Below are 16,048 nucleotides of genomic sequence, written 5' to 3' on the forward strand. Positions count from 1 at the left end.
CCCCCGCATAACGATTATCTCCGAATGCGACCAATTATGTAAGTGTAATTATGTAAGTGCGTTTGTACGTGTATGTTTGGGGGTCTGAAATGGACTAATCTACTTCACAATATTCCTTATGGGAACAAATTCGGTCAGTACTGGCACCTGAACATACTTCTGGAGTGAAAAAATATCGTTAACCGGGGGTCCACTGTATATTGTTTTTGATATGGTGACATTTTGTATCAGATCATCATTGTTAGTGAAGATGAGGTCTAGTGTATTCTCCAGTTTAGTAGGCTCTATTATTTGCTGGTTTAAATTGAATTTTGTGCAGAGATTTAAAAGCTCATGTGTGTGTGAGTTCTCGTCAGAGCTGCCTCCTGGTGTTATCACTGCAACAACATTATTTGCTATATTCCTCCATTTTAGGTGCCTTAAGTTGAAATCCCCCAGGAGCAAGATGTTGGGGGCGGGAGCTGGCAGATTTTCCAGACAGTGGTCAATTTTTAACAACTGTTCCTGGAATTGCTGGGACATTGCATCCGGAGGCTTGTAGACTACCACAATGACTAGGTTTTGGTTCTCGATCTTTACTTCTAAAACTTCCACTACATCATTTGAGGCATTAAGCAGTTCTGTGCAAACAAGTGACTCTGCGATGTACAGGCCAACCCCCCCCCTTTGCCTGTTCACTCTGTCGCATCTGTATAGGTTGTAACCTGGGATCCATATTTCGTTGTCCAAGTGATCCTTTATGTGGGTCTCTGTGAAAGCCACGAACATTGCATTTGCCTCTGCAAGCATTCCACGGATGAAAGGTATTTTGTTGTTTGTTGCTGGCTTTAGACCCTGTATATTTGCAAAGAAGAATATCATCGGACTGGAGGTATTGTTGGTACTGGGGGGGGGGGATTTTTTTCGGCATTAGTATCTGTATCTGTTGGTTTGGAGTGCATAGAGTTTTTACAGTGTGATATGGACACGAGGTATATCAAAAAGAGATCTGTGTCTTGTGTTGTAGTCATGTGTCCTGTTTAGGTTGGTGAGAAGAAGTTTGAGTGGAGGGTTTATATTTGTATGTATTGTTCTGTGTATGTAGTAGGCACATGAATAAGTATGGATGTTCTTAATGGTGAGCAGATTCAGACTTGAAAATTGGTGGAGTATGCTGGCAGGAGTGGGAATTTGTTATCATTCTTACTGCTGCCTTTTACTGGGTTATTAGAGGTCTTAGGTGACTGAATGTTGTTGATTCCCAGGCACAAATTCCATATGTAAGATAAGGGTATATGAGTGTATGGTACAGTGCCAGGAGAGCTGATTGTGGAACGTAGTACCTTATTTTTGATAGTATGCCTACAGTCTTTGAGATTTTCTTGGTGATTTTTTGTATGTGTGTCTGGAACTTAAGGCTACTGTCAAGGTGGATACCTAGGAGTTTTCCCTCTGTGAGTCTTGTGACTGATGATCCGTTTAGCGTTATGTTAATTGGATCATTTGTAGCTTTGTTTCCAAACTGAATGAAATAGGTTTTATCAGTATTCAGGGTAAGTTTGTTAGTCATCATCCAGGCAGATATTTTCTGTAATTCGGCATTGACTGTGTTTGCTAGTATGACTGTGTTTGGGTGGGAAAAGACATATGTAGTGCCATCTGCAAATAATGTGGGTTTGAGTAGCTGTGATGCATTCGGTAGATCATTGATGTAGATGAGAAAGAGGAGTGGTCCAAAGATGCTTCCTTGTGGGACTCCTCCTGTGATTGGTTGGGTGGAAGACTTTGCATCATTTGCATACACATATTGAGTTCTGTTACTAAGGTATAATTATAGGTATTTGAGGGAGTGGCCTCTGATACCATAGTGCGTTAATTTGGAGTACAGCAGTTCATGGTCGACTGTATCAAAAGCTTTATGTAAATCAATGAAAATGCCCAGCGGGACTTCTTTCTTTTCAAGTGAGGTATATAGTAGTTCTAGCATGTGTATGATAGCATCATTTGTGCTTTTATTATTCCTGAATCCAAAATGACAAGGGTTTAATATGTTGTGTGAGATGAGGTAGGAATAGAGCTGTCTATGAATTAATTTTTCAAAAGATTTTAGAGAGCAGTGGTAAGTTAGATATTGGTCTATAGTTATTCAAGTCAGCTTGGACACTTCCTTTGTGGATCAGAGTGACCCTTGCTATTTTGAGGATTGTTGGGAAGGTAGATGATTAAATGGATTTGATAAAAAGCATTGCAATAATTGGTGACATTAGTACTTGAGAAGCTTTTTTGTACACAAAAGCAGGCAAGTTGTTTATGTCTCCTGCCTTGTTTTTAAGGGTGTTTATGATGAGCGTAAATTCAATGGGGTTGGTTGAAGCTAGGAATAGCATATTTGGGTAGGTACCTATGAGGTAATCTGATGGATGGGTGTTTGTGCTTGGTGTTTTGTTTGCTAAATTTTTTCCTATGGTGGAGAAGAAAACATTAAGTCTGTTTGCTGTTTCGGTTGGAGTGAGTAGGGGTTAATCTGATTTTGTTAGTTTGATTGTTTTGTTTTTGGATAACTTTTTAGTTACCTGGATACCTGGAGGTTACCTGGAGGTTATTCCGGGGATCAACGCCCCCATGGCCCGGTCCATGACCAGGCCTCCCAATGGATCAGGGCCTGATCAACTAGGCTGTTACTGCTGGCCTCACGCAGTCCAACATATGAGCCACAGCCCGGCTGATCAGGCACTGACTTTAGGTATCTGTCCAGCTCTCTCTTGAAGGCAGCCAGGGGCTTATTGGCAATTTCCCTAATGCTTGATGGGAGGCTGTTGAACAGTTTTGGGCCCCGGACACTTATGGTGTTTTCCCTTAGTGTACCAATGGCGCCCCTACTTTTTTTGGGGGCATTTTGCATCGCCTGCCCAGTCTTTTACTTTCGTAGGGAGTGATTTCTGTGTGCAGATTTGGGACCATTCCTTCCAAGATTTTCCAAGTGTAGATTATGATATATCTCTCCCTCCTGCATTCCAACGAGTACAAGTCAAGTGCTTCCAAGCGTTCCCAGTAGTTAAGGTGCTTGACAGAACTTAAATGTGCAGTAAAGGATCTCTGTACACTCTCTAGATCTGCGATTTCACCTGCTTTGAATGGAGATGTTAATGTACAGCAGTATTCCAGCCTAGAGAGAACAAGTGATTTGAAAAGGATCATCATTGGCTTGGCATCTCTCATTTTGAAAGTTCTCGTTATCCATCCTATCATTTTCTTTGCACGTGTGATCGTGGCACTGTTGTGATCCTTGAAAGTGAGATCCTCAGACATTACTACTCCCAGGTCCCTTACATTATTTTTCCCCTCCATTGTATGGCCGGAGTCAGTAGTATACTCTGTTCTAGTTATTATCTCCTCCAGTTTTCCATAACGGAGTAGTTGGAATTTGTCCTCATTGAACATCATATTGTTTACCGTTGCCCACTGGAAAACTTTGTTTATATCTTTTTGGAGGTTAACCGCGTCCTCAGCAGATGACAGCCTCATGCAAATCCTAGTATCATCCGCAAAGGATGATATGGTGCTGTGGTGTATATCTCTGTCTATGTCTGATATGAGGATAAGGAATAAGATGGGGGCGAGTACTGTGCCTTGTGGAACAGAGCTCTTCACTATGGCAGCCTCCGATTTAACTCTCCTGACCACTACTCTTTGTGTTCGATTTGTTAGGAAGTTGAAGATCCATCTCCCCACTTTCCCAGTTATTCCTTTACTATGTATTTTATGGGCTATTACGCCATGATCGGATTTGTCAAATGCTTTTGCAAAGTCTGTGTATATTACATCTGCATTCTGATTTTCTTCCAGTGCATCCAAGGCCATGTCATAGTGATCCAGTAGTTGTGAGAGGCAGGAGCGACCTGCCCTGAACCCATGTTGCCCTGGATTGTGCAGATTTTGGGAATCCAGGTGATTTGCAATCCTGCTTCTTAGCACTCTTTCAAAGATTTTTATGATGTGGGACGTCAGAGCTATTGGTCTATAGTTCTTAGCTAATGCTTTGCTGCCACCTTTATGGAGTGTGGCTATATCCGTTGTTTTAAGTGACTGTGGAATTTCACCCATGTCCAAGCTCCTCCTCCATAGTGTACTTAGGGCACACGAGAGGGGTTTCTTGCAGTTCTTAATGAAAACAGAGTTCCACGAGTCTGGGCCCGGGGCTGAGTGCATAGGCATGTTGTCAATGGCTTTTTCGAAATCTATCGGAGTTAGGGTAATGTCGGAAATCTGGCATACATTTATGGAGTTTTGAGGCTCATTCATGAAGAAATCATTTGGGCCGTCGATCCTCAGACCGATTAATGGTTCACTAAACACAGAGTCGTACTGGGATTTCAATATTTCACTCATTTCCTTGTTGTCATCTGTGTAAGTCCCATCCTGTCTGAGTAAGGGCCCGATACTAGATGTGGTATTTGCCTTGTTTTTGGCATATGAAAAGAAATATTTTGAATTTCTTTCAATTTCACTAATAGCTTTAAGCTCCTCCTGCCTCTCCTGGTTCCTGTAAGAGTCATTTAACTTAAGTTCGATAGTTTCCACTTCCCTGGTCAGCGCCTCCTTTCTTGTATCAGATATTCTAGCACTCCTGAGGAGCTCAGTGACTCTTCGTCGTCTTCTGTAGAGGGAGCGTCTTTCTCTCTCCAGTTTACTCCTGCTCTTCTTCTTTCTTAGGGGAATATGCCTAGAACATGCTTCGGCTGCCAGGAAGTTGATCCTTTCAAGGCACTGGTTTGGATCCATGTCATTTAAGAAATCTTCCCAACATGTTTTGTTTAGGACATGGTTTACCTGGTCCCAGTTGATGTTCTTGTTGTTGAAGTTGTATTTTGTGAAGACACCTTCACAAGTACATGCATTCTGCTGATCAGGACCCCTATGCATGTATGTCTGGACTTTGATTAGGTTGTGATTGGAATTAGTTGTTTTTGATATTCTTAAGTCTCTTATCAGGTCCTCATTATTTGTGAAGATAAGGTCAAGTGTGTTTTCTAGTCTTGTTGGCTCCACTATCTGCTGGCTTAAGGTGTGTTTATCGCAGAGACTTAGTAGCTCATGTGTGTGTGTGACCTTTCATCTGCGGTACCTCCGGGGATTGTTTCAGCTATAATATTATTTGCTACATTCTTCCATTTTGTATGCCTTAGGTTGAAATCACCAAGCAGTAAGATGTTTGGGGATGGAGCTGGAAGGTTTTCCAAACAGTAATCAATTTTCAGTAGCTGTTCCTTGAACTGTTGTGAGGTTGCATCTGGTGGCTTGTATACAACCACAATGACTAGGTTTTGATGTTATGTAATCTATTTTCATAATACAATTTTTTTGACCTTATCAGGCTGGTAAGTGCTGACGAGTAACTTTTCGACTGTTCTCTAGTTATTTGACCCTTTCTATACTGTTTTTCATATTTGTGCTTTGTGTTAATGGATTTGAGGATGCTTGGTGTTAGCCAGGGATTATTCAGTCTCTTTGCTGTGATCTTTTAGTTTTTCTGGAGCAATGTCTGTTATAGAGGCATTGGTTTTTTTTTAGAAAATTATTTATACATTCATTCATATCTGTATATATTTCAAGCTCATGTTGCCAATCGATGTTTTTCATAGCTGCTATAAAGTTGTTAACTGCTGTCTCGTTATGTAGTCTGAAGGTTACTTTAGTAATGTCTTGTGACAGTTTGCCCAGATTAGTTATGAGAAAGGCTGGGTAGTGGTCTGTAGTGTTGTCTGTGATTATGCCTGATTTTAAAGGGGATATGGTGTTTGTCCAGATGTGGTCTATTAAGGAGATGCATGTCTCAGAGATTCTTGTAGGTTTAGATATTGCTGGTAGCAACAGACAGTTACTCATTGCGTTTGTGAATTTGGTTACTCGTGGGGTCCTGGTCATGTAGTATGTTTATGTTGAAATCTCCTGTTAGTAGTAGGTGGTCTTTATTCATGTGTGCATCAGTAATCATGTTTCCTAGTTCTTCACTAAAGTGATAAATGTTTGACTGTGGTACTCTGTAGATGTTTATAACTGTGAGGGGGTTTTTGCAGGTCTTTTTATTTAAATTTGGCTATGATATATTCTCCATGTTCGTCCCTTGTGCAAGATTTATTGATACATTCGAGTTGATTTGAGTGGTATAAAGCTGTTCCTCCCCCTTGCTGGTCTGTTCTACAGATGTGTATGGCCATGTAGCCAGGAATGGTATAGAAATCTCTAATATCAGTCTTAAGCCAGGTTTCTGTGAGTGTGATGATTGATATATTGGAATGAAGGGAATTGAGTAATGCTGTGAGGTCATCATAATGTTTGCTCAAGGATCTGACATTGTAGTTAAAGATGGTTATGTTATTGTTTGCACTGAGTAATGTCTATGCTTGGTCTGCTGTGTAGTAATTACAGTTACTGGTTGATTCGTGTAATTCATTTTGTAAAAAGTTTACATCAGGATCTATGCTTGTAATCATAGGATGAGAGTAATTTTTCTAACTAGATTTTCTGAGTAAAATGATATAAGATTTATATTGAATCTACAACTAGACTTATGACTAAGACTCCATGATTAATCTAAAACTTGTAAAAATTTGAAAGAAAAAGGGATTATTACTGTTATGTTAGTATATCTTATTACTTTGATAGTAAGGTTCTCACTCTATGTTCTAGTGTGGGGTAGCTTTAACATAAAGGCCTTATGTCTAGGGTAATACTTACATCATGACTGATCATCCTCAGTGTCTCTGATCCTTTCACCAGCCCTCTTCACAGGTTATTTAAACTACTACTATAAAAATATAACTGTATTCTAAATAGATTTGTAATGTATAATAAGTTGAGCAATTAACTGCACTATAAAAAGTAGAGAAATATGAGGTAGCTGGTACTAGCCAGCAAAAGATAGTTTTGGGACTCACACAATAATGTAATTGGAATATACACTAATTGCACACACAATATAAAGGGGACTAAAAAAAAGTAGTGGTAAACAGAATTAATGGACAAGTAGCAACCATGAATAACTTTAATTTGGAGTAAAATTTGACTTGCAACACAAAATTATGAGCAATTAATAGCAATTAAAAAGTAAAAAGTATTTGAGGTGGCTGGTATTAGCTAGTAAAAAGAAAAAAAAAATAATAATGCACAATAATGTAATGGTAACGTATACTGTATGCACCACACGTATATATGTGTTAAGGACACTTATCTAATCTGTTACAGAAATGTCAGCTTTTCTAAGGAAGGTAGAGAAATCATGTTCATTTGAGATGGTGTATTGTTGTCCTGTTGAAGTTTTTCTAACTAATATTTTCCCATCTCGAGTGAAACACTGATGTATTTTGTTTTCCTGTTTAAGTTTTCTCAACCTGAACAGAAGGTTTTGACATTTTCTCGTTAGACACTCGTTGATGAACACTCCATTTTTCATTGTAATTGCTGATTTAATTAAGTCCTTTCTTTTATCATATGAATGAAGTCTGTTCATAATACTGTGTTTACTCCCTTGTTTTCCTAGCAAACGTATTTCTTTGATTTCATTGTTTTGCACAATAACATTTACGTGTTCTTGTATTATCCTGATAGCAGTTTCTTTGCACTGTTCTTGAGTTATTTCACTAGGAATGTGTGGACTGTTTATTATAACTGCATCAGACAACTTACCTTGTTCAGTTTTGTCGTCTAGGAAATCAAGGTATTCATTCAGTCCAGTGTCCATGTTCTGATTCCAGTCCTTGATTGTTTTTCAACCTTCATATTTAGAGTTGTTATTTGCTCAGTGTGACTGGCTATAGCTGTTTTCAGAGTATTTTCTGTGTCAGCACTTCCCGATGTAATCTGCTCTTCAAGGTTTTGGATCTTGTTCTCGAGGTTGGTTATCTTGGATTCTCATCATGCAAGTGTTGCTTTAATATCTTCGATTTCGCTTTATAGAGTGACGATGTAGTCCCTGATATTGTCAGGAATAATCATACCTGAGTTATCATGGGTGAATCCTTTGAAGGGAGTGGAGTTGGAGGGGGAGTCAGCCATGTTTGTTGTTGTTGTTCCCTGGGTGGTGGTGGTGACGGGGGTTGATGATACACCGGCTTCCTGCTGGGTAGACAAGTTAAGTTGTAGGGTCCTTGGTGTTATTCTTTTCTTACTGCTGTTGTTTCTTCTGCGATATCCTTTCATAGTATCACTAAAGTAGATACTGTGTAGCTATGGCGGAGAAGGCTTGATTTCCCTGAGCTTGGGTTAAGTGATTGTCTGGCAGTGGAGGCAGTGTTTGGGTTAGCAGGGCTGTCTTCCTTAGATCTTCTATTTTGTCAAGATTTGCACAAGAGGAAAAAAAAATATTAAATCTCCTGAAAGTAGCCCTTTAATTGTTGTTAGAACAAGGAGTATAGCAATTACTGAATAAAGGGCAGTACAATGTATTGGTATATAGAGAATTATTTCAGGAGAAATGTAAAAAGGGACTAAATCAAGTAGAGATAAAACAACCTTTAAATAGATTGACACTGATATGAAATTAATATGAGAGTAAGATTTGCCTTATAGCATAAAGTTTGAGCAATTAATATCACTAAAGAAATATTATTTGAGGTAGTTGATACTAGCTAGTGGAAGATGGTACAAGGAATTGCACAGTAGTGCAGTAGGAACATACATTAGTTTGTTACTTATAGTTTGGGAGCAAAGGGAAAATTAGGTAAGATTATAAAAGAATTATAACAGTGCTTAAGTAAAAATAAATGGTAATACAGAAATTATTAAAGACTAAGTGTTAGGTTGGTTTGTCCCTTATTACTTTGATAGTAAGGTTCTCATTACATGTTCTAGTGTGGGGTAGCTTTTTACTTAATGGCCTTATCTGTCTAGGGGTAATACTTACATCATGGCTGATCATCTTGAGTGTCTGATATCCTCTCACCAGCCCTCTTCACAGGTTATGTAAACTACTACTATAAAAATATAACTGTATTCTCAATAGATATGTACAGAATATACAATTACAGCCTCACACTTTAAAAACAAAGATCTACACACTCCATAGCTGTTCTCCCACATGCTGTATAGTCCTTGTGGCTTAGCACTTATTTTTGATTATAATAATAATAATGTTCTCCCACATGGTGTATCTTATTAACTTTTGTCCTTCTCTCTTCTTGACATAACTCTGGGCTAACCAGTGTTTTGACACACTTTAGTCACCCTGGGTATGGTGGCCACAACTTAAATTATAAAAATTCACCCCTGGAGCACACATACTGCCCCAAAAGATAGAAGAAGGACCCAGAGATCCTGCCAGGTTGAAGGTCAACCACAGAGAGAGAGAGTCAGAGAGGGAGAGAGAGAGAATTCTAGCTAAGCTCCTCCCACCAAAACAAAAGACTGTTGTCAAGCACAATTCTCCAGTTACCACAATTCTACCACACCTTAATTTTACTTTTACAAAAAGAAATACAACTTTATAAACTACTTATTTAAATTGTGTGTGTGTTTATAGGATAACCTATTATATTGAGAAAAAGGCTTGACCCAGCTGCCTCTCAGTCATAAGGTTGATCAGCCCTTATGAAATTTAGAACTGAGTCCCCATCAATTCAATATAATTAGGTATTCCAGAGTAACTGTTACTTATAAATACATGTTGGGTCCTATAGCCCCATAACACTAAGCATCTTATTAACAAGTAATAAATTGTGAAAGGGAAATCTGGGAAGATAACACAAATTGGGTCGCACAAGGAACTGTGTGGGACACATGGGATAATGAGGTAGTAAATACTATCTAGGAGGTATTAGTACAGGGATTAGTTCAATAATGGCATAATAACATACAGTAACGTAGTACAGTGATTTGGTCACTAATATCAGTCAGACTCTGTAATGTTTGCATCATGAAGGAAGTTTGCTAGTTCATTTTTGTTTGTAATGTAGTACACATGGCCTACATTTGTTTTTCTTACTAGAATTTGTCCATCACGTACAAGCACTGGTGAATTTTATCATTATTCTCACATTTTAGTTTTCTCACTCTGTACAGGAGGTTCTGTAGTTTTCTTTAGAGACACTCATTTATGTATATATCTTTTTTTGTTTTAATAGATGAACTTATTAGGTCTTTTTTTGTCTTGTGTGTGAAATTGAGCATAACACTTTTTCTCCCTTGGTTCCCTAGTAACTGTGATTCTTTTATTTCCGACACTGGCGCATTAACCTGTAGGTAGTTCCGTATGATCTGGAGAGTTGTATCTTTGCAGTTGGTATGGTTCAATTCACCAGGAAAGAGTGGACTGTTAATCACTACTGCATCGGCTAGCTTATCTTGCTCTGCTTTATCATCTTGGTAAGCAAAATAATTGGTCAGTTGGGTATCCATGTTTATTTTCCAGTCCTTGACAGCATCTTCAATCTTCATGTTTAGGGAAGCTATTTGATCTGTGTGACTGGCTATGACTGATTGGAGGGTCTTGCCAAAATCAGTCGTGCCAGTTGATGTTAGCTGTTGTTCAAGGCTGTTAATCTTTCTCTCAAGGTGAAGTAACTTAGATTCATGGTTTGTTATTGTTGTGCGGAGAGACATATTTTCAACATGAAGATTCAAGTTATCTGCCGTTAGGGTGGTGATGTAATTCTTTAGAGTGTCAGGATCATTAGTCATACCTGGGAGCATATCAGATGGGTTAAATCCTATGAAGGCAGTAGAGGTAGAGAGGGAGTCAGTCACGGTTGGTGTTGTTGTAGTCGAGTTGCCTTGGTTGGTGGGTGAGAGTAAGTCGGCCATGTTTGTTGTTGGTGATGCGTCACTCTGGGTGGTGAGGGGGGTGGATTGGGCACCTGCATCCTGCTGGGTCGTCTCATGGAATAGTCGATTTATAAGAGGTGATAGGTAAACTAAAGGCCTGTGATCCTGCACTCATTATACAGTACAGTATTCATAAAAAATATGAAAGCCTTGTGGATCATACAGTGATATCCTGTAATGTAATGATCATTTTCTTTGCTGGAAAGGAATTCTTTAGTGTAGGTATACCTTTGATGAGTTTCTAGTTTTTCTACTCCAAGAGCCCAGCACAGGGATAGGCTTATCTGGTACTTGCCTGGTCAACCAGGCTGTTGCTGCTGGTCACCCATATATCCATTACAGCCTGGTTGATCTGGCATTTGATGGTGGTACTTGTCCGGTTTCTTCTTGAGGACCTTCTACGTGTGTTCCAGCAGTGTTTCCGGTGTCTACTGGTAAGCTGTTGAATAATCTGGGGCCAATAATGTTGATACAACATTCTCTTATTGTGCTCAGGGTACCCCTGATTTTCTCTTGATATAATCTACATTTCCTCCTATATCTCTCACTCCAGTATGTTATGACAGTGTGTAGATTTGGGATTAGGTCCTCAAATACTTTCCAAGTATGTATATCTTCCTCTTTCAACAAACCGGCTGTATCCCACCCAGGCAGAGGGGCCAAAAAGAAAAATTAAAGTTTTTCTCTTTAAATTTAGTACCATTTACAGGAGAAGGGGTTACTAGCTCCTTGCTTCCGGTGTTTTAGTTATCTCTTACAACGTGCATGGCATAAAGAGGAAGAATTCTGTTCCGCTTCCCCATGGAGATAAGTGGGAATAAGTAAGAACAAGAACTAGTAAGAAGATAAAAGAAAAGCCAGAGCGTGTATAGTCCCTTTATATAAAGGGAAGGGAGACAAAAGAGATTGTAAAAATTATAGAGGAATAAGTTTACTGAGTATACCAGGAAAAGTGTACGGTAGGGTTATTATTGAAAGAATTAGAGGCAAGACAGAATGTAGAATTGTGGATGAGCAAGGAGGTTTTAGAGTGGGTAGGGGATGTGTAGATCAAGTGTTTACATTGAAGCATATATGTGAGCAGTATTTAGATAAAGGTAGGGAAGTTTTTATTGTATTTATGGATTTAGAAAAGGCATATGATAGGAGAAACTTTTAGAGAGTTCTATTATTATTATTTTGCACACGGCATGCTAGGCCTATGATTCCCCTCTGGGAGTATACTCTGCTAGGTATTGCACACTAATCCTCCTTTTTTGACTCGGTATATACTATTTTCTCCTGAAGATTGGTTCCAAGCGCTTGAGGGATGTATCGTATAAGATGTATTGTATAAGATCGCACAAATTAAAGTTCTAGCACGTAAGAGAGACCGTGAAAACACGAGAAAACATGGAGCACAACGAGGCACGCGGACTGACTACACGCAAATAAAAAATAAATAAATAAAATAAATAAATAAATTAATGATAAAATAAATAATTGTAGTAATATTGAGGAAATAGAAACTCAAATACCACTTTGAGTACAGGCAACAGATCCAACATTTATTCATCTTCAACAATGCAAAAAAAAAAAAAAAAAAAAAACTTGAAAAATTAAGAAAAACACTGCAATATCAGAGAAACATTTGTTCTGATTTGACCCTGAGTATAGGTAACATCTCAATGAATCAGATCTTACATTTCATTGCCTTCAATCCTGCAAAATCATCTATCACATCATCAAAATCAATGATTTTCCTTATATATTCCTATTTGTATTCTGTAATCATATAATAGGCTATATAGAAACAAAGGGTTTTTCTCTTATGTTGCTGCATCACTGTTTTGAGCATTAGGGTCACCTTCTTTAGAGGCTCTATGGTGCCACCCCTTGATGGTGTCACCCAGGGTGCCCCCCTTATGATGCTGTGCTGGTGATCCACATGCTGGTTATCGACATGCTGGTGATCCACATGCTGGTGATCCACACACTGGTGATCCACACGCTGGTGATCCACTTGCTGGTGATCCACATGCTGGTGATCCACTTGCTGGTGATCCACATGCTGGTGATCCATATGCTAGTTCACCTTATTACTGTGGTTTGTAACTTTTTGTAAACACATTTTCATGTAGACATTTATTGCATATGTATGTGAACATGTGTTATTAATCATTGAATGTGAACATGTGCTATTAATCATTGTATGTGAACATGTGTTATTAATCATTGTATGTGAACATTAGTTATTAATCATTGAATGCAAACATGTGTTATTAATCATTGTATGTAAACATTTGTATTAATCATTTATGTGAACATGTGTTATTAATCATTGTATGTAAACATTAATAATTGTATGTGAACATGTGTTATTAATCATTGTATGTGAACATGTGCCACTACACCCACACGGGTAATGCTGCACTATAATTCATGTAGTACAAGAATTAACTATAATTTGTTTACAGTAGTTCATTTGCTTTAAAGTAATGTATCTATTGTCTCTCTCAATGAATATTAGTAATTATATAATTTTTAAGCACTCAATAAATATGAGAAGCTCATGTCATATTGAAATTGTGTTAATGATGAAATCATGTGGTGGTCATCAGTTAGAGAAGGAGGCTGCATGGCAGGTGGCGAAGAAGCCATCGTCTTCATGGCCAGCAGAGGGACGCATCACCTTCCATAATTACGAGACCCGCTACAGGCCTGGGCTTGATCTTGTTCTCAAGGGTATTTCTTGCTCCTTCAAGCCTGCTGAGAAGGTATGTATGGAAAAGCATAGCTGAGGCAGTACAGCTGGTATAACACGTAATACATTAAATAATAATAATAATTTAAAGTGACAGTAATAACTACAGGCATCCTTCACTTAAAAACTCACTTTGTGGAATTTCCATTTAATGACCACCTTGTCTCATTTAACAATCAACTTCACGGTATGTAAATTTTGGTTATGATGATAGTGAGGTCAGGGTGGTGTGTGGTAATTATTGTTGATTGGAAAAAGTGGGAGGAAGAAGAGAAGGATGAACAGTAATCAGCCTAACAATTGTCACAACCCTTCAATCCAACAATAATAAAACAAATGTGATACTTCTCTTGATATTTTTATAATTTTTTCATAGTTTTTGTGTTACACTCATAAAACAGGGTATAATACTCATAAAACAGTGTATAACACTCATAAAACAAGGGTATAACACTCATAAAACAAGGGTATAGCACTCATAAAACAAGGGTATAACACTTATAAAACAAAGGTATACCACTCATAAAACAAGGGTATAACACTCATAAAACAAGGGTATAACACTCATAAAACAAGGGTATAACACTTGTAAAACAAGGGTATAACACTCATAAAACAGGGGTATGACACTCAAAACAAGTATATAACACTCATAAAACAAGAGTATAACACTCATAAAACAAGAGTATAACACTCATAAAACAAGGGTATAACACTCATAAAAAATGGTATAGCACTCATAAAACAAGGGTATAACACTCATAAAAAAGGGTATAGTACTCATAAAACAAGGGTATAACACTCATAAAAAAGGAGTATAACACTCATAAAACAGGGGTATAACACTCATAAAACAAGATGAAGATAAAAATGTTTATTTTGACAAATTGCATGGTTGTACAATAAATCATCTCAGACCATTAATTACCCAATAAAAGACTGCAGTCAGAATGATAACAAATTCCCACTACAGGCAGCACACTCCACCAATATTCAAAACTCTAAACTTACTCACCATACAAAACATCCATACTTATTATTGTACCTGCTACATACAGAGAACACTTAACTCGGATATAAACCCTTCCCTCAAACGTCTCCTTACCAACCTCAACAGAACACATGACCATAACACAAGGCACAGATCACTCTTTGATGTTCCTCGTGTCCATCTCACACTATGCAAAAATTCAATGCACATAAAAGGCCCAAAAATCTGGAATTCATTACCTGTGAATATAAAAGAAACACTGTCTGTTTATAAATTCAAGTCTCTTCTTAAAAATCACTTACTCACCCTCAACTAAATAAATAATGAATAATTGTATCTCATAAATGTTTAACCTGTGACCCAATCAAACTTTGTTATTTTTAATTACATTACCTAACAGAATACTCCATTCTACTGAATGCACAACAATGCAGTAAATGACCATATGACCTGTCTTTGAAATACTCATATGTGCTTAATTGTTATTTGTTTACAATAATGTTTACCACTGAATATATCATTGCTTAGTTAATCTTAAGTTAATTTTAAGCCTGCCCATAATGCTCTGCATACAAGGGGCTTTGGCATGTTACACTTAACCACTGTATTTCTTTGTATGTACTTCTATGTATCGTGTTCAAATAAATAAATAAATTGCTAAAGGGTAACTGTGCCAAAGTGCATTTGTTACACACAAAATAAATTCTGGCACCATTACTATAATTGTACATACATCCATTATGCACCCACCCCTTATACATTTTACATAAGGTGTCTTTTCTGTTCTTATTTCGTACTTTAGTACAGTGTATGCACCTGTTTGGTGGTGTTTGAGATAATAAGAATGGCTGTATTGTCTCACATTGGCCTATGTGTGCATTACATATAGAGCTACGGTTATCATTCCTAGCCACTAGACCATCATTATCACCATCACTTTTCTGCCCATTTTGCCTTTGCGCAGTAGTTTGAGGTCTTGGATTAATTTGGATATCACCACTTAACAGTGCTACTATAAGAGCTGTGTGCCACTGTTTTTGTTTGGGTATGCGGTGTTGCCATACCTTGCACCAATATTGACATATACGTTTTTGGTAGGGTGGCAACTGTTGGGCTTTTACTGTCCAGGATGCTATTACCCCATTCACCTTTTCCAGCCCCCATGACTGATTTCCTTCTTCACAGAATTACAGAAGAAAGATAAATATAATTATGGCAACCTGTACTCCCCTAATCCCTGCCATTTTCACTCTTCACTGTTTTAATCATACACAACAATATTCATTTCTCTTTTCCAGTCACCTAGTGAACCCTAGTAGCTGCTCTAGCAATCACCACTGATTATTAGTAAATTTCCTGGTATATACTTCAAAACCCTCTTCACCCCTCACTTATCCCTTTACTTCACAAACCCCTTTCACTTATCCCCTTATTTCACCTCCCCCCCTTCATGCCTTACTTCACAGTCTGGCTTCACTTCTAACTCATTTCCATTCTGGCAGGACCAGAAAGTTTTA

At 38.0% G+C, this 16,048-nt stretch overlaps 1 protein-coding gene across 5 annotated transcripts in view; it reads left to right on the forward strand.

Moving 5' to 3' along the window:
* The window catches only part of LOC128685730 (ATP-binding cassette sub-family C member 3-like), a 406,756-nt gene that overhangs the window by 343,968 nt on the left and 46,740 nt on the right, over nt 1-16,048 (forward strand). For all 5 annotated transcript variants that reach the window (XM_070087954.1, XM_070087953.1, XM_070087950.1 and 2 more), the window contains one exon: nt 13,398-13,553. In XM_070087954.1, the coding sequence (XP_069944055.1) occupies nt 13,398-13,553 (156 nt within the window). The remainder of the gene's footprint in view (nt 1-13,397; nt 13,554-16,048) is intronic.

This window comes from Cherax quadricarinatus, chromosome 23 (genome assembly GCF_038502225.1).
Source record: "Cherax quadricarinatus isolate ZL_2023a chromosome 23, ASM3850222v1, whole genome shotgun sequence".
NCBI lineage: Eukaryota > Metazoa > Arthropoda > Malacostraca > Decapoda > Parastacidae > Cherax > Cherax quadricarinatus.